Source organism: Schistocerca cancellata, chromosome 8, assembly GCF_023864275.1.
Source record: "Schistocerca cancellata isolate TAMUIC-IGC-003103 chromosome 8, iqSchCanc2.1, whole genome shotgun sequence".
Lineage (NCBI taxonomy): Eukaryota > Metazoa > Arthropoda > Insecta > Orthoptera > Acrididae > Schistocerca > Schistocerca cancellata.
The window spans coordinates 72,195,369-72,214,190 of NC_064633.1; the positions used below are offsets into that span (position 1 = coordinate 72,195,369).

Consider the following 18,822-nt stretch of genomic DNA (forward strand, 5'->3'; position numbering starts at 1 on the left):
CGTATGTGTGTGCGTGTGCGTGCAAATTTCTGTGTGTCTGTGTATATTTCTCGTTACTGTGCGCTTCCACAAAGATTAGAGATATTCACAAATTACTGACAGACAGAGAAGACTTACAGTCAAGATATAATTCTGAATCTTAAAATACAGCCGCCTACTTGAAGAAGCGCATTTTTTAAAAAAAGAAAAAAACTCATCCCTGTGTAAGAAGCACCAGACATAAGCATAAATTAAAGCGACTGATTGCCAGAAGCACAATATTCTTTTCCCCCAGGTATGAGGATTTCTTTAGTCGCTTGCATGTCACAGCAAGTAATTGGCAGACTTGCTATGTGGCTGCATGGCTGTCTGCTTAATTAGCGTGTTAACACAGTACATGTATGAGAAAACACAGTGGCCGTAATCTGGCAGTGAATTATAGATGGTAGTGAACATCCTAAGTGCCTTAGGATACTACGTGGACTTAAAGGACAGGAGAATAAAACGAAATATAATGATGTACTCACTGAAGATGTTACCAATAGAGGGCGGTGAATCAAACAGTGAGTTATTTATTCCCACGTGTTGCCTTCGATGCAACAGAGAACTGAATGAATAAAGTACTACCAAAAGACTAGAATCATTGCTTAGGACAGTGGTATTCGAATCAGAAGATTATCATGTAAGAAGAAAACAAGAAATGCAGCTTTCAGGGACGTAGAGGATTTTCATTACAAAGTAATAAGCAACGTGCATCACCGAGCCGTTTACTAAAGGACAGAAATTTGTTTCTTCGACATGCGAAATATGCTGAAACATGTGTGAATTTCGTATAGTAGGAGGATACAAAGTGTTATCTATTGCACCACAATTTTTTCATTGCAACCAAAACGCCTGGGACAGATTCCAGTCACAGCAGTTTTTAATGTAAACATAATCATTTACTGAACCCAGTGAAGAACATTTATAAGGACACGCAATGTGTTCAGTATGTGTGCAGTACTCTTTTAATGTGTTTGACGAAATGTTGTTTGTAACATAACTTGTTTAAAATATCCAGTGTACATGTGATGGGTTAATAAGTATGTTTTTATTCAGAGATATATTGTGAGTTAATATTTTAGATCTCTTGTTTGAAATATATATAGTTTCATATTTTACTATGGAGGGTTTCTGTCAGCTCGGTGTCTTCACTCCTTGTGTGAGTGACAATGATTGTAGGAAAGAAGGCTGAAGTAATACTCTATCTTTGGTAATGTGGAGTAAATTACCCAGATAATGAGAAACTGGTTGTGCACTATGGCCTAACTAGCTGTAACTTTTGAAAAAGCGATTAAACGGTGCGAAGTTATACCGAATATAAATGTGTTAGGAAGGATTTTTGAAGTTATTTGTGTGGAGTGGATCCTTGTATAGTAGTTACTTGCGGACGATAAACAGCTGAGACGAAAAGAGTACAAGTTTTTGAAATGTGATGCTGCAGATAATTGTTCAAGATTAAATGAATAGATCGGAGAACTAATAAAGAGATGCAAAACCGATTTGGGGAAAAATGAAATGTAATGCACGACTAAAATATGTGATCGGTTCGCAAGCAACTTCCTGAGGCGTCCAGGGAACGCCAGTGTGGTACTGGAGGGGAGTGTGAGAAGTGACGACGGTAAAGGAAGACAAAAGCTTGTCTGCAACAAGCTGGCTCAAAAGGATACATGTTGCAGTAATTACGGAGAGATGAAGAGACTTGCACAATATAGACTAGATCGGAGAGCTGCATCTTACTAGGTAGATCGAATAATGGGGAGATACTGAAACGAACTGCGGAGGAAAGAAATTTGTGGTGCAACCTGACACCGGACATATCCCGATGGACCAAGTTATAGTCATTTAGTATTAAAGGGAAGAATGGGGGTTGGGGGGGGGGGGAGAGCGGTCACGGAGGACAGAAGATGATGAGACTCGCATTGACTACACTCGCTCTAAAAGCTGTATCAAACGAGTCTTCGCACGGAACACCACAACATCGACAAGGCGACGTCGACAAACAGTATGTGGGCTGGAAAAGGTGTCGACGGCAGAGAGTGAAGCCTGCAAGGGTGGGAAGATATGCAGAGCCAGGAGGCCAGAAGTGACGGAGCTGTGAGATGAGAGTACGAGCGGGTAGTGAGAAAGGTGCGAGAGTGTCTCCTAGAGTGTGGTGACCCTAGCCTGCGAGTGTGCGAGGCGGGCCTGGGGCGGCCGTGTCACCTGCTGGTCGAAGCTGTCGCGCCGGCCGGCGGCGCCGGTCTCTACGCGGCGCTCCAGCTCCTCGAGCTTGCGCAGCTCGTAGCAGTACCACTCGTCCTCGCTGTCTATGCTGTCCTCGGTGCTCTGGCGGCGCGACGACACGCGCGACGCGCTGCGCCACGAGTGCGTGCTGCGCACGTCGTCGTCCTGCGCCTGCGCCTGCGGCACGTCGCGGCCCCAGGGCACCTCGAGGCTGTGCCGCGGCTGCGGCGGAGGGGGGCCCCCTGGCGTCGCGCCCCGCACGCCGGACTGCGAGGGGCTTCCCTCAGCAGAGGGCAACGCCGGCAGCTGCTGGTGGGGTGCTGCCTGCGGCGGCGGCGGCGGCGGCTGCGGCTGCGGCGGCTGCTGCGGTTGCTGTTGCCACTCTGGCTCCGTCCGGGGGGCCGGCTGCGGGGCTGGCTCGTTTCCCTCCTGCATCGCTTTCACTTTCCGCTCCACTTCCGTCTCCTGCTGCAGCAGCTGCTGCTGCTGCTGCTCCTCCAACTCCTCGTCCTCCTCTTCCGAGAACATCTGTCCGACAAACACAACAGACAGACCAATCAAGTTCTGGGAGGGTGCAGTGCGTCTATCGAGGAAATGGCATACAATATCCGTTCAGAAGTATCGAGTCAACCGTATATTCACTGAGGCAACAAAAGTCACGAGATACCTCGTAATATCGTGTCCGACATCATTTTACCGATGTAGCACAGCAACTCGATGTGGCACGAACTTAACACATCGTTCGAAGCCTCTGCAGAAGTAATGAGCGACGATGTCTCGACAGCCGTCCATAATTGCGAAAGTGTTGCCGGAGCTGGATTTTGTGCACAAATTGACATATCGAGTATGTCCCGTAATTGTCTGATTGGCTTAATCTTGCCGATCTGGGTGGCCAAACTATTCGCTAAAATTGTCCGGAATGTTCCTCAAACACATCGTGAGCTAGTGTGGCCTGTTGACGTGGTGCATTGTCATCCATAAAAATGAAGTCCGACGTTCAAGACAGACAATATATAAAACAATTGAAGACGTGGAGATGACAACATCAGCTGCAGACAAGAAAAAGACTACTATAAAGTCTGTCGCAGCACATTCTCTACTGGATGGACCAGCAGTCTTCTGTGGATGCAGACTGAACTTCAGCATTGACATCAACGATTCTTTCACACATGGCAACGGATGGTTAACCGTCGCTATTGTACGAGGTGTTTCTGGTGTTCCAAATGTATCCGGCCTGGAGAGCTTTGTCGACCTGTTGACGTGGTGCATTGTCATCCATAAAAATGGACTCCAAGTAGCCGAACATTACTATTTTGGGTCAATGGTCTATTTAGTTGGACCAGAGGAGCCAGTCAATTCCGTATACAGACAGACCACCCCATTGTGGAGCCAACACTATCTTGCACGGTGCCTTGTTGACACTTAGGTCCACGGCTTTGTGGGGTCACACACTCTAACTCTGCCATCAGCTCTTACCAACTGAAATCGGGGCTCATCTGACTAGGCCACGGTTCTCCAGTCGTCTAGGGTCCAACCGATATGCTCACGAGCCCAGGAGAGGTGCTGCAGGCGATATCGTGCAATTAGGAAATGTATTCGCGTCGGTCATCTGCTGCAATAGCGCATTAATGCAAACTTTCACCGCACCATTCTAACGGATACATTCATCGTATATCTCACGTTGATTTCTGCAGTTATTTCCCACAGAATTGCTCGTTTGTTAGCAGAGACCACTCCATGTAAACGCCGCTGCTCTCGATTGTTAAGTGAAGGCCATCGGCCTCTACTTTGACCTCGGTGAGAGGTAATAACTGAAATTTGGTATTCTCAGCCCAGTCTTGACACTATTTATCTCGGAATGTCGAATTCCCTAAGAGTTTCGGAAATGAAATGTCCCATGCGTCTGGGTCCAACTTCCGCTCAGCGTTCAAAGTCTGTTACGTCCTGTCGTGCGGCCACGATCACGTCGGAAACCCTTTCACACGAATCACCTGAGTACAAACGAGAGCTCCGCCAATGCACTGTCCTTTTGTATCTTGTAGATGGGATGCTGCTGCCATCGATATATGGTCGTATCGCTTTCCCTCTACTTTTGTCACCTCAGTGTAATGCGAAAATGACGGCTGGATGTGAAGAAAGGCGGACCCAGCAGTATGAGAGTAGGGAGGGTGTTGTCAGCAGGGAAGCAGCAACAGCAGAGTGGGCTGGTTAGGGGAGCTCTGTGACTTCACACGCGGACGTCATTTGTGTGCGAATGCGTAACAAATCCACCTGTGCCAGATTACCCCGAGCCCCAGGTACCAGATTAAGTGGGGCAGGGTGAGCCATGTTGCAGCTCGATTTCATTCTAGTGACGATCAGAGGTATTCGATATACTTGTTGTCTCCAGTCGCCGTGTAGATACCGGGAGTGTACCACGAAGCAGGTACTCAGCGCCGACCGCGCTTGCGCAGAAAGTGTTGGCCGTTTCTCGTTTAGGACACCGGACGGCAGTTGGTGGAGTTAAACACGGCTGGTCAACAATGTGGGGCTAGGAACTCCACTTCCTTGACGTGGGACAAACTATTGCTTGGACGATTACATGAAACTTCCGGGCCCAAGTCACTCCTGAGTGCGCAGTACGTTTAGTGACAGGTAATCTATGGTCTCTGGTAAGAGGGTGTTCTGGAGTGTTAAATGCTGGATTTGTGCAGCCGTAATTGAATTTGGTGGGCACCTGTCTCTGGGAAATACTATGACTGTGTTCACACCAGGATGTTCTTGTAATGCCCCTGGTCGTGCTCTAACATTTATTTCCTCCATGCTAGTTTGCTTACCGAGTAAATTAGAGAATACATTTGATGGCTGGAAAGGAGTTAATTGTTACCAGTATTTCACTGTTTTATGACATTACCTCCAGCAGTCAGTTTCTGAATTCGCGTTATGCTTCACCTACCTTTTAATGCCAATTGTACGGGAAACTGGTAATATTTTATTGTCTACTTCGCTTCGGCAATTCCACTACACCACAGTATCTATGGTGAGCTGTGATTACCGTTCTGGTAACTTGCTCTATTTTTTCATGTGTTGTAGTAAGCCTAAAAGGTCGCGTGATTCGTTGTCTGTATTAAGCTGGATCCCAGTGACGGGAGGACGAGCGCGTAGGCTGCAAGCAGCACGGCGCCAATCCTCTTCTTAGTGCTTAACCGATGTGGTTAATGTATTTCTTACTATCAAATTTTCTCCATGTTAATTACATCAAACGTGTGTGTAAGTATTTCTTAAAATCAACTGAAGGTAATGTTTTTCGGGTCTCAAGTTTTATCTGGTTAATTAAGGTTAAGTAAATTATTATTGAATATTGAAAGATTCGCCGGCCGCAGTGGCTGAGCGGTTCTAGGCGCTCCAGTCTGGAACCGCGCGACCGCTACGATCGCAGGTTCGAATCCTGTCTCGGGCATGGATGTGTGTGATGTCCTTAGGTTAAGTTAGGTGTAAGTAGTTCTAAGTTCTAGGGGACTGATGACCTCAGAAGTTAAGTCCCATAGTGCTCAGAGCCATTATTGAAAGATTCACTAATGCCCATTTGCGTTAAAACACGCTAGAATTTCTTAATTCTATCTTTTGTTTTAGTTGAAAACTTTTGTTTCAAATTAAGATAAAAGCAGTAACAACTGAGCTAAGTACAGTGGTTCATTTAATTATTGCTAACGATGAGTTAATTTTATATCAGTGTTACCATTGTACCAAATTTCCTTCTATGAAAAGAAACAGGAGAGAAGAATTAAAACGACTCTGAGAAATAAATGTGTTTCACTTTGACAAAAATATTTCTTTTCTGGGTAGCCAGCCCTTGCCACTTCCACATCCACACCTTTGCTATCCAGGAGCAATTCAATTTCAGCTCTTCTACAGCTGCCGTATACAGATGTGGGTGGTCTGACTTGGTTGCAGAAGCGCGAAGGAACAACCAGAGCCGAGCCAACACCAGACGTCTGTCTCATACGTGACAGGCAGGGCAGGCAGCACAGTGCGTTAAGCCACGTATCCCTGTACTCACAGCTAACCGACACTCGAGTCTTACGCCAATGGGCAGTGGATGGCTGGAAACGAGTGATTTGGACTGGTGAATCATGCTGTGCCCCAAGGGAGGGTTTGGATTTGGTGAATGCTTGTCAACAGTGAAATAGAGATGATGGGGGGGGGGGGGTTCGTGATTAAGTTACGATTCCCTTACTGCGCTCGAGAAAACGCTAAATGCAGAAGGATGTGAACACGTTTTGCAACACTGTGTACTGCGTACAGTAGAGTGACAGCGCCGTGACGATGACAATGCACCCTGGCGTAAGGCTGCGTCTGTGAGGTGATGGTTTGTGGACAGTAACACTCCCGAAATGGGTTGGCCTCAACAGAGAGCCGACCTGAGCCCAATGGAACACCTGTGGGAGTCAGAACGTCGACTTGGTTCCACACCCCGGCGTCCAGCACCACTACCTTCCCTGGATTCAGTTCTGAGGGAAGAATGGACTGTCGTTCAGACACCTCGTTGAAAGAGTGTCCAGCACAGTTTAAGCCTTCATAATAGCGATGGGTGCACACACACCGTGGTAGTACCCACTAATGTTTCTCGGGGATACTTTTTATCAGATAGTGCACAAGATGATAATACACTCCTGGAAATTGAAATAAGAACACCGTGAATTCATTGTCCCAGGAAGGGGAAACTTTATTGACACATTCCTGGAGTCAGATACATCACATGATCACACTGACAGAACCACAGGCACATAGACACAGGCAACAGAGCATGCACAATGTCGGCACTAGTACAGCAATGCAGGCTGCTATTCTCCCATGGAGACGATCGTAGAGATGCTGGATGTAGTCCTGTGGAACGGCTTGCCATGCCATTTCCACCTGGCGCCTCAGTTGGACCAACGTTCGTGCTGGACGTGCAGACCGCGTGAGACGACGCTTCATCCAGTCCCAAACATGCTCAATGGGGGACAGATCCGGAGATCTTGCTGGCCAGGGTAGTTGACTTACACCTTCTAGAGCACGTTGGGTGGCACGGGATACATGCGGACGTGCATTGTCCTGTTGGAACAGCAAGTTCCCTTGCCAGTCTAGGAATGGTAGAACGATGGGTTCGATGACGTTTGGATGTACCGTGCACTATTCAGTGTCCCCTCGACGATCACCAGTGGTGTACGGCCAGTGTAGGAGATCGCTCCCCACACCATGATGCCGGGTGTTGGCCCTGTGTGCCTCGGTCGTATGCAGTCCTGATTGTGGCGCTCACCTGCACGGCGCCAAACACGCATACGACCATCATTGGCACCAAGGCAAAAGCGACTCTCATCGCTGAAGACGACACGTCTCCATTCGTCCCTCCATTCACGCCTGTCGCGACACCACTGGAGGCGGGCTGCACGATGTTGGGGCATGAGCGGAAGACGGCCTAACGGTGTGCGGGACCGTAGCCCAGCTTCATGGAGACGGTTGCGAATGGTCCTCGCCGATACCCCAGGAGCAACAGTGTCCCTAATTTACTGGGAAGTGGCGGTGCGGTCCCCTACGGCACTGCGTAGGATCCTACGGTCTTGGCGTGCATCCGTGCGTCGCTGCGGTCCGGTCCCAGGTCGACGGGCACGTGCACCTTCCGCCGACCACTGGCGACAACATCGATGTACTGTGGAGACCTCACGCCCCACGTGTTGAGCAATTCGGCGGTACGTCCACCCGGTCTCCCGCATGCCCACTATACGCCCTCGCTCAAAGTCCGTCAACTGCACATACGGTTCACGTCCACGCTGTCGCGGCATGCTAGCAGTGTTAAAGACTGCGATGGAGCTCCGTATGCCACGGCAAACTGGCTGACACTGACGGCGGCGGTGCACAAATGCTGCGCACCTAGCGCCATTCGACGGCCAACACCGCGGTTCCTGGTGTGTCCGCTGTGCCGTGCGTGTGATCATTGCTTGTACAGCCCTCTCGCAGTGTCCGGAGCAAGTATGGTGGGTCTGACACACCGGTGTCAATGTGTTCTTTTTTCCATTTCCAGGAGTGTATGTCGAATTTTGAAATATTAAGGTGTTTGGTGTTCTTGTTAAGCAGCCATGACTACAGACGCCGTAACAATTCAGAGACGCACTGCTAGGATCTAATAGTTTGCTATAGCCCACATCAAAGCGTAACTGGAAGACTCGAGGAACTTATATGTTAATATGGTTTTTACTTGCGACCACAGACCTGTAGTACTTAGAAATTACATTTTCTGCCTAGACATTTATTAAATATATTTATTCACCATATCGGTTTCAGCCTGTTGTGCCATGCTCAAGTGCTCACTATGAATTGCGTCAGTGCACAATTTTACCTTTCGATATGATACTGTCCTCTCATCAACCATATTTACATACTCATATGCATAATAAGAAAGCAGTCTTCGTCATCAATATAAAAAGGACGTAGCACTCTGTGTAACAATTCCTATCGGATTAATATCCATACTACACTCTTAATGTCGACTGTGTGTCCACCAGGTGCGACATTTATTAACAAAACTAAAAAAAATATTTAAGAGGGCAGCGTGACATGATCGTGATAATAATTGTTACATCAAGTGTACGTCCTTTAATAGTCAAAGGTTGTCAAAGGTTCTTCCTGGAAGCAGAAATTCTGACACCAATAAATGTCAATAAGCAGCCAGTTTCACTGCAAACGGTACATTTTTCGTTTCTTCCATGGCTGCGAACCAGAATATTTAAATGACATCATGTTCGCCAACGACTACACTATTTATTGTAATGTCCACAATTACAGTTTCCTGGTTTAAGTCATTTTCAACTAGTTAGTGGGCTGCAAACATCAGTTTCTAACTTAAGAAGTAAAATCCATGTAAGCCTATATGGCTCATGTCAGCATTCGTCACATACATCACCGGTAAATAACAGATGGAAAAAAATCTCGTGGAATTTAATGATGGTTTCTACACACATCAGTAACGTACACCATGCTCAGAGATTTTTTCCAACAGTTATATACGGATAGTGTATGTGACAATGCTGACATGAGAGATATTAGCTCATACACGTCTCATTTTTTTCCCTGATGTTGACAGCTGCTGTGTTTTCTTCAACCTAACATTTGAAAATAAGCTAAAACTCGAAACCGCTGCTATTTTTGAAATTATGTTGATTAGTACAGTCGGTGATGCTCATGATGTGAGGATGTTTATCTTGACAGTGTGTCACTTGTCCTCCAGGCTGTGCCACGGTGGAACTTTTCGTGTGGAGTAATCCAGATGCATCAATAAGATGTTTCTCGGCAGAGTTTCGTGAACCTCTGTGGACATTTATATCAGATTTGGTAGCATGAATACTCTGTGAGTATTCACCATTAAAAATGTCGCAGAATGTTGTATAGCTAATGAACAAAAGATCCTGGACAGCCAAGCAAAGGCTGAGGAATTTGTTTATTTGACCTGGAGTGACTTTTCAAAACCTCCACCACGAATGGGTGGGTGGGTGGGGAGGGGGAAGGACAGAGAGAGAGATAGGGGTGGGGGGGCGGAGGAGCGAGATGTCACTGCAGCGGAACGAAAACTATCTTCAGCTCAATTGTGCCATGATGTTTTCTGAAACTGCGCGACTTTGGGGAAGTACATAAGTGTGCCGGTAACCACAAACCTGCGACTGGCTGTCGTCGGCCATCTTGTTGGCACCCGTGCCGACAGCGTCCTCGGCCCCCGTCTGGTCCTCAGACACGGTGGAGGACTGCCTCTGGCGGTACTTGCCGAGCGCCCGCGAGACGGCAAACTCGCGCGACGCGCCTCCGATGGCCCCTGGCGGCAGGTGGATCTTGTCGGCGGGCGGCGGCGCGCCGTCCTCCGGAGTGGTCGCCGGCTGCGTCGGGGCCGAACTGCGTTTCACGTCTCCCACCGTCGCGAACAGCGACGCCGACTCGGCCAGGTCGATCGGCTTGCTGCTGCTTTTCGGTATCTCCGCCTTGGGTTCCGGCTGCGCAGCCGCCATGTTGGACTCTTCTATTTTCAACTGCAGCTGCTGCTTCTCGATCTGCTGTTGCTGTTTGTCGATTTGTTGTTGTTGCTTCTCGATCTGCTGCTGTTGCTTCTGCAGTACCTGCTGCTGTTGCTGGAGGGACAGCTGTTCCTGGTCCATAAGTTGCTGTTGCTGTTGTTGAATTAGTATCGCCTGCTCCTGCAGGTACTGCTGATGTTGCTGTTGCTGTTGTTGCTGCTGTTGCTGCTGCTGCTGCTGCTGTTGTTGTTGTTGTTGTTGCTGCTGCTGCTGTTGCTGCTGCTGTTGTTGTTGTTGTTGTTGTTGCTGTTGTCGTTGCACTTTGACGAATACGGGACCGTGTTCTGGCGTCGCAGCATCGGAGAAGACGCTATCCTCGCTGTCGGATACGACGCTGGTTCGTCCGCTCCACTCCGTTTCCGACTGTTCCGGATCTGACAGTGAGTGGGCGCCACTGCCGCCCTTACGTTTGGCCTTCTGCAAGATGCCCGAGACCGTAGAAACCAGAGGGTTCTTCTTCTTTTTGCGGGGCAGCGTGCTGACGTACTGTTGTTTGGAGGCGGCGTTTGTGCGACTGGTCGCCTTGCCTCCCATCGCCAGATCTTCGCGGCGCACGCCAGCCGGCAGTGAATGGGAGCGGTGTCGCTTGCTAGACAGGTGCAAGTCTGGCAGCCAGCTGCTGACTGAGCTCATGGCAGATTTCAGCTTTCCCCTCTTGCTCGACCGCTCCTCCACTGCGTAGGTTGGATCTTTGATATCGGCTGCTATGGAGATGTAACCAGACTGGGATACTATCACACTGCTCGGATCGAAGTACTCTTGACCGTCTTGTATTAGGTGGTGGTGCTCTGGAAGGTTCCTATTGCGTAGATCTAGCTCTAAATCTGACCGCTGGCTCCAGGTGTACTCGCGTGGACCACTGTAATCTTCTCGTCTATCCGACATAGCGTCGTGCTGCCGTCTCGGGTCATACTGTGCCATCATATATGCGTGATCCTGCTGTTGCTGCTGCGTCGTCTCGACAGACCTAATCGAACTGGATGTGTGGTCACGTTTCATAGTCATTCCTGCAACACTGATACTCTGTTGCTGATCCAGTGGTGCCCACTGCTGGGCATAGTTACCGCCTTGTATTTGCTGTTGTTGCTGCTGCTGCATCATTACATTATTGTCATAGCGATTGCTTGTGGGATAATAAGAAAGAGCGTCAGTAATATTGCCGGTGGGGAACATAGTCCTGTACATGGCCGTCTTGTAGCCCTCCATATTGGAAACACCCTGGCTGGGAACAGAGCCCGTCGAATGGCCGCGCTGGAGGGACTTTTTGCTAGGATACTGCTGACCGACGGGAGCGGACGTAGTGGGGTATACGCTCGTCGATAGACTCCTGGTGGGTGGCTGCCCTCGCGGCTCGACCATGTAGCGGTAAGAGCTCGGCGTTTCGTTGTCGGGGTAGTACCGATACACCGGCTGGTGCTGCTGCTGATATTTGCGGTCACTGCTGCTTCCTCGGTCGTTGTAACGGTAATTATTTGGCTGCTGTTGAAGGTCGTCTCGGTAGCTGCGGTAGCCGCCGACTAGATTGTTTTGTTCGTTGTTGTTGCACGGTTCGACGAGGTCGGGGAATCCCCCTACGGTAGGCTTGTAACTAGCCGTACCGCTAGTGTAGACCGAAGTGTAGGCCTGTTGTTGGCGGTTGCTGCCCGCTACGGAGTATATGGCCGGCTGCTCGCTGCGGTACAGGAAGTCGCCGTAGGAACTGGTGTGCGGACGGGGGCTGACGTCGCCCGGCTGCGGGAATGCGTCCGTCTTCCCCAGCATCAGCGCCTCCGCAGCCGTCGCGTACGAGGAAGGCGGGGTCTTGTTGGACGAGCTCTTGGGCGACCCGGGTGACTTTTCGACACTCGACCAACCGCTCATAGACGACAGCCCCGAATCCGATTTGGCGGTACATATGTTACTCGTCGCCGACGCTGCCGCAGCCGCTACCATCGCTTGCGCGGCCGACGACGAGGACGAAGACAACTTGAGCACATTTTTCGGAGACATTCGCGGCGACTTCGGGGAGTGTGGCGTCCTCGGACTGAGCCGACCCTGCTGCTGCTGCTGCTGCAGCTCGGAAGAGAGAGAAGTAATTGACGCAGATTTGGGAGCCGCGAACGGCGCCGGGCTCCCGGGTGGAGGCGGTCTCGAGGACGCGGCGGAAGATAGGGTGTCTTTGCCGGGCAGAGGGAAGTGGTCCGGCGGCGCTGGCGGCGGCGGGCTCGAAGGCGACGGGCTGGGCGTCGCCGACAGGTCCAGGTCCAGCTGGCCGCGCTGGCCCGACGGCGCCGGCGGCGGAGGGGGCGGCGGCGGCGGCGTCGACCCGCCCACGTAGCCGTCCTGCCGCGTGCGCAGGCTGCCCGCCGGCGACGGCAGCTTGTCGTAGTCGTACCGCGGTGGCGCCACGTCTGAGTAGAGGCGGCGGTGCGGCCGGGGTGAGGCCCGCGGCGAGGGCGCGGCCGCGGAGGCGGCGCCGCCCCCGGCCGAGCGCAGCGCGGCCGCCACCTCCGGGTCGGTGGTGCCGCTGTCGGTTGAGAGGCGCGAGCTGGAGCGCGACTTGCCCAGGTCGGACAGGCAGCTCCAGCCGTCCAGGTCGGCGTCCACGTAGATCTGGCGCAGCTGCTGGTCGATGACGCTGGTGTCGCCGGCGGCGGCGGCGGCCGCGGCGGCGGCGGCCTTCTCCTCGGCGAGCGCCGACCCGGCCGGCGTGTCCAGCAGCAGCCGGTCCTGCAGCTCGCGCAGGTCGCGCGAGTCCCTCTGCAGCTTCGACGTCAGCCGGTCCAGCTCCTGCAGCTTCTCCAGCGCGACCTGGTCGATGGCGCTCAGCCGCGCCAGGTCCTGCTCGCTCACGCAGGGGGAGTCCCCGCGGTAGTCCTTGTAGTCGAGCGCGCTGTACACCTCCACCTCTTCTTCGGCGTCGCCCACGCTGCTACCTATTGCACAGAAACGAGTACGAATCAGAGTAACGTCAGACATTTCCGCACTTTCGCGTAACCACTCGAAACAAAAATTTTCGGTAATTACGACATCTTAGAGCAAGCGGAGTCACCGTCTACATCTACAAGGTGTAAACGCGAACTGTTTCCGACGTACCGCGGTGGTGTAGGTCGAGTCGAGACGAACGCATCGATACCGGCAAATAAATGCTTCTATCGGAACACAAAAAATGCGAATATGTTCCCCTTTATTTAAAAGACTCTCAGTGAAAAGTGGGGTACCAGCTGCCTCATTCTGCCTTCCTTGGTACCTTTGGAAATTTCCCAGAAGTTTTGACACGCGAACATATTCGCGCTCTTTGTAAGATGCAACTCGTCCGTCACTCACACGAGCTTCCCCTAACTGTAACTCACTCACAATCAGTAGTCCATCGCTCTTAGTCGTTAATAACCAGCCACTACCAGTTTCCCTTTCTCCCTCACTCATTAGGCCCAACTCACTATCATTATCCCTCTGTGTCTCTCTGTTATTGTCTCCCGTGTCACAATCACAGACCCCTTCGTTCTGTCCTCTTACAGCCTCCTCCCACTGCCGCTGTCTCTCTCCTGCTCTCTCTCTTACTGCTAATATCTCATTCCTTCCTTCCTACAGCTGCTGTCTCTCTTCACTGTCACTATCTCTCTCTCTTATTCGTTGTCATTGTCATATATTCTGTCTCTCAGTATCACTGGCTCCCACCCACTTCCACTTTCTCTGCCTTTTTCTGTTTGTAATTCAAACCCACCTCCCGGCACTCCTGCTATCACTCTTTTTCTAGTACTGTTCTGTCACTGCCAGCTATATTCGACTGCCATTGTGTACCTCTTATTTACCCATATTGCCAATGCCTCCTTCGCTCTTTCTATAACACAACTACTGTCTGCTACCGTCATAGGGTTTGTCGACCTGGAAAAAGCTTTCGACAATGTCAGATTGTGCAACATGTTCGAAATTCTGAGGAAAATGGGGATGAGCTATAGCAGAAGACGAGTAATGTACAACATGTACAAAAGCCGAGAGGGGATAATAAGAGTGGGAGACCGAGAACGAACTGCTCGGATTAATAAGGGTGTAAGACAGAGATGTAACCTTTCGCTCATACTATTTAATCCATACGTTGAAGAAGCAATGGTGGAAATAAAAGAAAGGTTCGAGAGGGGAATTAAAATTCAACGTGAAATAATATCAATGATAGGATCCGCTGATGAGATTTCTATCCTCAGTGAAAGTGAAGAAGAATCGTAGGATCTGCTGAATGGAATGAACAGTCTAATGAGTACAGAATATGCATTGAGAGTAAATCGAAGAAAGACGAAAGTAATAACGTGCAGCAGAAATGCGAAAAGCGAGAATCTTAACACGAGGGTGGGTGTTCACGAAGTAGACGAAGGTACACGAGGAAGCAAAATAACCCGTGACAGCCTTAGCAAGGATGACATAAAAAGCAGACTATCATCTGCAGAAAGGGAATTCCTGGCCAAGAGAAGTCTACCAGTATCAAACAGAAGTCTTAATCTGAGGAGGAAATTTCTGAGAATGTACGTTTGGATCACAGTCTTGTATGGTTGTGAAACACAGACTGTGGGAAAACAGGATCAGAAGGCAATCGAAGCATTTGAGATGTGGTACTACAGACGGCTGTTGAAAATTAGGTGGTCTGAAAGGTAAGGAATGAGAAGGTTCTGCGCAGAATCGGAGAGGAAAGGTATTTATGGAAAACACTAAGAAAAAGAAGGGGCAGGATGATAGGACATCTGTTAAGGCATCAGGAAATAACTTTCATGGCACTAGAGGGAACTGTAGAGGGTAAAAACTGTAGAGGAAAACAAAGGTAACTAGGAAGAAAAGAAAGAGAAAAGCCTTCTCGGTAACCACGGCTGAGTTTTGCTATCCAAAAAACAAATTTTTGGGGTGTTTCTCGATAACGGATAAAGTGTTTTGGGTCTTTTAGACAAATGTCTAGGGGATATAGTGCTAAAATTTGAACAGTTTGCTGCGGTTATTTATTATATACATTTCGCGACAAACCGGATTTTACATATAGAAGTAGGGTAACTTTGAACCTCTGAATCTTGGAAATGAATAAAGATATCAAGAAAATTTTTAAGATTCTTTGAGACCGGGATCTTAGAAAAACTTTCAGCCATTCGCTGTGCATAACCGTATGCAACCATCGCCTGGGTATTGATCATCTGGTGACGGCGAAAATATAGTAAAACAGGCCTCTTCTACGGTTTTCCGCCCATGAACTAATGGCGCCCCCATAAGTCCTATCAAGACCGGCATAGACAACATAAATGCTGAAAGAACCAACTGATTTGCTCCATTTGCCTAAGCAATTTGTATAAAATTCACGCTTTGACCCTGTAATGGAGGATAGTGATACTAAGACGATCCTTCTGTTGGGTACACAAAAGGTCCCTAGCCCAAGGGCTATCGAAAACACTTTTATCACCAATAGAACCAGCATCGGAAAAATCCCGTTTTTAGGCGCGGCGTTTTTGGACGAATTAGGTACGTATGATGTCGCATGCTTACCGCTAAGACACTTATGGTTTATCAAGGCAAGTAGACAGCCTCAAATTGGCCTACAAAAGGTAAGCTACAGCGCATGCGCACCGCGTGACGTTTTGCTAAAATCGCCCTTGTATATTACAAATTCCTTGTTCTCGCATTTACAGAAGGTAAAGTTGACGCTTGCGGAAAATTACCTCAAAATATTTTGAATTTTACCTGTGTAGAATTAACAATTAAGTCATTTTGTTTGGCTGTCGTTCTTAATGAGCAACTACGGTGGTTCTTAAGGGTTAAGCTCAGTCCATACGGGCGGCTGGCGGAAGACGTGAAGGCTGCTGCCCTTGCTCGCGGGTTGCAAGTGGAGCTTGCAATTTGCAGCATCGTTCCCGAACTGATACAGCCCCTTGGGTTGGAGCCGAGTGAAGGGTCTCAACCAGACTCCGTCGATTCTGTGACATTCTTGGCTGCAGATTTCTGGACCTGCGTTATGGAATGAAGAATTGTAGCACTCCCCCTTATAGGTCAGACATGCACTACAACCGGCCCGCGACAGGTTTCTTCCGCGACCGGTGGACGAAAAGTGTAAAGTCACTCCTAATCATTTGTCGACTAGGGTTGCCTATCTCTTGGTTGCATTTGGTTTTCTATTATTTATTAATATTAGTAAATAGGTCTTGTCCGTATCAGAATACTGCAACTGTTGAATCTGAAGGTAATTTATAATGAATTAACTGCAACTAATTGCTTTCGTTGGGGTTCATTTTTCCATGATGACATTCAGGATATCTTACTGCGCACCTTCAGATATCAATATTTATTTACGTGCCGTGAACAGTGTTTCTTTTTTATCAGGTTTGTAAAATTTTGCAACGGAAATGTTTCAGGCAGTTATTATAAAACGTAGTAAGTAAGGACACAATGTTCATGACGCGTAAATAAATATAAACATCAGTAGGTGGGGTGAAAATAGAATGAATGTTCTCCCAAACACGTACGTTTTGAGGCATAATTTGTTGCCGTGTTGTGCTGGGAAAGGGCTGCCATTCACATCAGTGCGTTACCTCATAAACATTAACATTACGAAAGATATAGTTGTGACTTTATGCGCAGGGAGCGTTGTGGTCCGCGAGCTTAAGTGCGTGAAAGCTCGCCAGTCAGTACGCAGAGACTGAAATGAGACCGCGTGCAAAGTAAAGACATTTTGACTGTCAAAATGTTATCAGTAAATTGTCGAAGTATTAGTAACGAAGTTCCTAAGCTTACTGTCCTCCAGGGAAATTGTCGCGCTGAAATTACTCTCGGACCCGAGAGAGCTGGCTGAAACAAGAAGCAGATGGCTCCCAAATATTTAGTAAGGTACTGAATGTATTCCGAAAAGACAGATTAGACGCCACAGAGAATGTTCATTGAAACCGACAAAAATATTGTGTCTATCGAGGTCGAAATTGACTCTGACTGTGAATTTATATGGACGCTTTTAACGGGTCCAGATGAGCTCAAGTGAATCATCGGATGTTTTACCGGCCACCTGATTCCGCCGCAGCAGTTTTAGAATCATTCAAAGAAAAACTGTGTTCAGTAGCGCAGAAATAACCAGATCATGCAATATTAATTGGAGGCGACTTTAACCTACCGAGTATAGTAGACTCAGACGTCTATGGGATCACTGTAGGTGGTACGGGCAGGCAGTCTTGTGAAGTATTGTTGAACACGATTCCCGCGAACTGTGTAAATATTTTAGCCTTGTAGTTGCGAAAAGGGCCTCTCTATGCTTACTAAAGTTTTAAATCCAAGAAGAAGGCTAGGAGAGAATTTTTGCTAGAAAAATCAGCTAAGCACTTGCTGTCGTGCCAGTTAGGCAATGAATGGACATTATTTATCCCAATAAACTGCCTACTGACTTCTGTCTCGGGTTCTTCGGCCGACGTTCATCTAATTGCCGGCAATAGAGGGTGAAGCTTTGACAGTGCCAGCCACCCGTGCTGGCGAAACGGCAGAAAAATCATTAGATGAACGTCGGCCGAAGAACCCGAGGCAGAAGCCAATAGGCGTTTGTCAACAAGTAGCCACGAAAGCCTTAGCAATTTTGTATTATCCCAATAAGATGGACGTAGAGGAATTATGGCAAAGTTTAAACGAATTGTAAATCGCAATCTGTAGTAGTATGTGCCGAGTAAGTGGATGTGGTTTAAAGGGCCTTACAAATAACGACCGACATAAGTTGGCAGAAATCTTTGCGTCTGCAAAAAGATCTGTGCACGATCCGGACAACTACCACCGATCATACCTTACCAAACGATCTTGCCGAGAACCTGAGGAAATTCTGGTCCATTTAAAATCACTAAGCGGGTCGAAGGATTTTATCCTGCCACCCGTGACCAGGCTGGTGTGACTGTAAAAGGTAGCAAAAGGAAAACTGAAGCTTTAAATGAAATCGTTCACATAGGCGGATAGTGCAAAGATACCGTCGTTTGACTTCGCAAAGACCCCCATATGAAGAATATAGTAACAGGCATCGCTGGCGCAGAGAAGTAACTGAAAGAGCTGGAAACGAGTAAGTCGTCAGATTCGGTTGAAAACCCAGTTCGGTTTGATAGAGAGTATTACGCAGCGTTGGCCCCTTGCTTAGCTTCCATTTATCGCCAATTTATCGTCTAAAGCCAAGTCCCAAGAGAATCGAAGGCGACTCCTGTATATAAGAAGGATAAAACGACGACCCGCAAAATTATAGACTGATGTCTTTAACTTCGGTTTGCTGCAGAACTCTAGAACATTTTCTCATTTCGAATATAATGCATTTCCTTGAAGCAGAAAAGTTTCTGTTCGCAATTAGCATCGATTTGGAAAGCATCGTTCCTTGCGAAACTCAGATTGCATTCTCTTTTCTCGTATGATACCCTGCTAACCATGGATGGAGGGGAACGAGAAATTCCATATTCCTAGATTTTCGGAAAGCGTTTGACACGTTCCGACACTGCAAATTGTTAACGAAGGTCCGAGCGTACGGATTAGGTTTTCAGAC

At 48.6% G+C, this 18,822-nt stretch overlaps 1 protein-coding gene across 1 annotated transcript in view; it reads right to left on the reverse strand.

Annotated features, from left to right (window-relative positions):
• Positions 1-18,822, reverse strand: part of LOC126095361 (protein unc-13 homolog C) — a 657,358-nt gene that overhangs the window by 613,519 nt on the left and 25,017 nt on the right. Inside the window, exons 2-4 of the mRNA XM_049910168.1 lie at positions 12,277-13,240; positions 9,915-12,225; positions 2,224-2,772 (exon numbers count right to left, since the gene is read on the reverse strand). Of these exons, the coding sequence (XP_049766125.1) occupies positions 2,224-2,772; positions 9,915-12,225; positions 12,277-13,240 (3,824 nt within the window). The remainder of the gene's footprint in view (positions 1-2,223; positions 2,773-9,914; positions 12,226-12,276; positions 13,241-18,822) is intronic.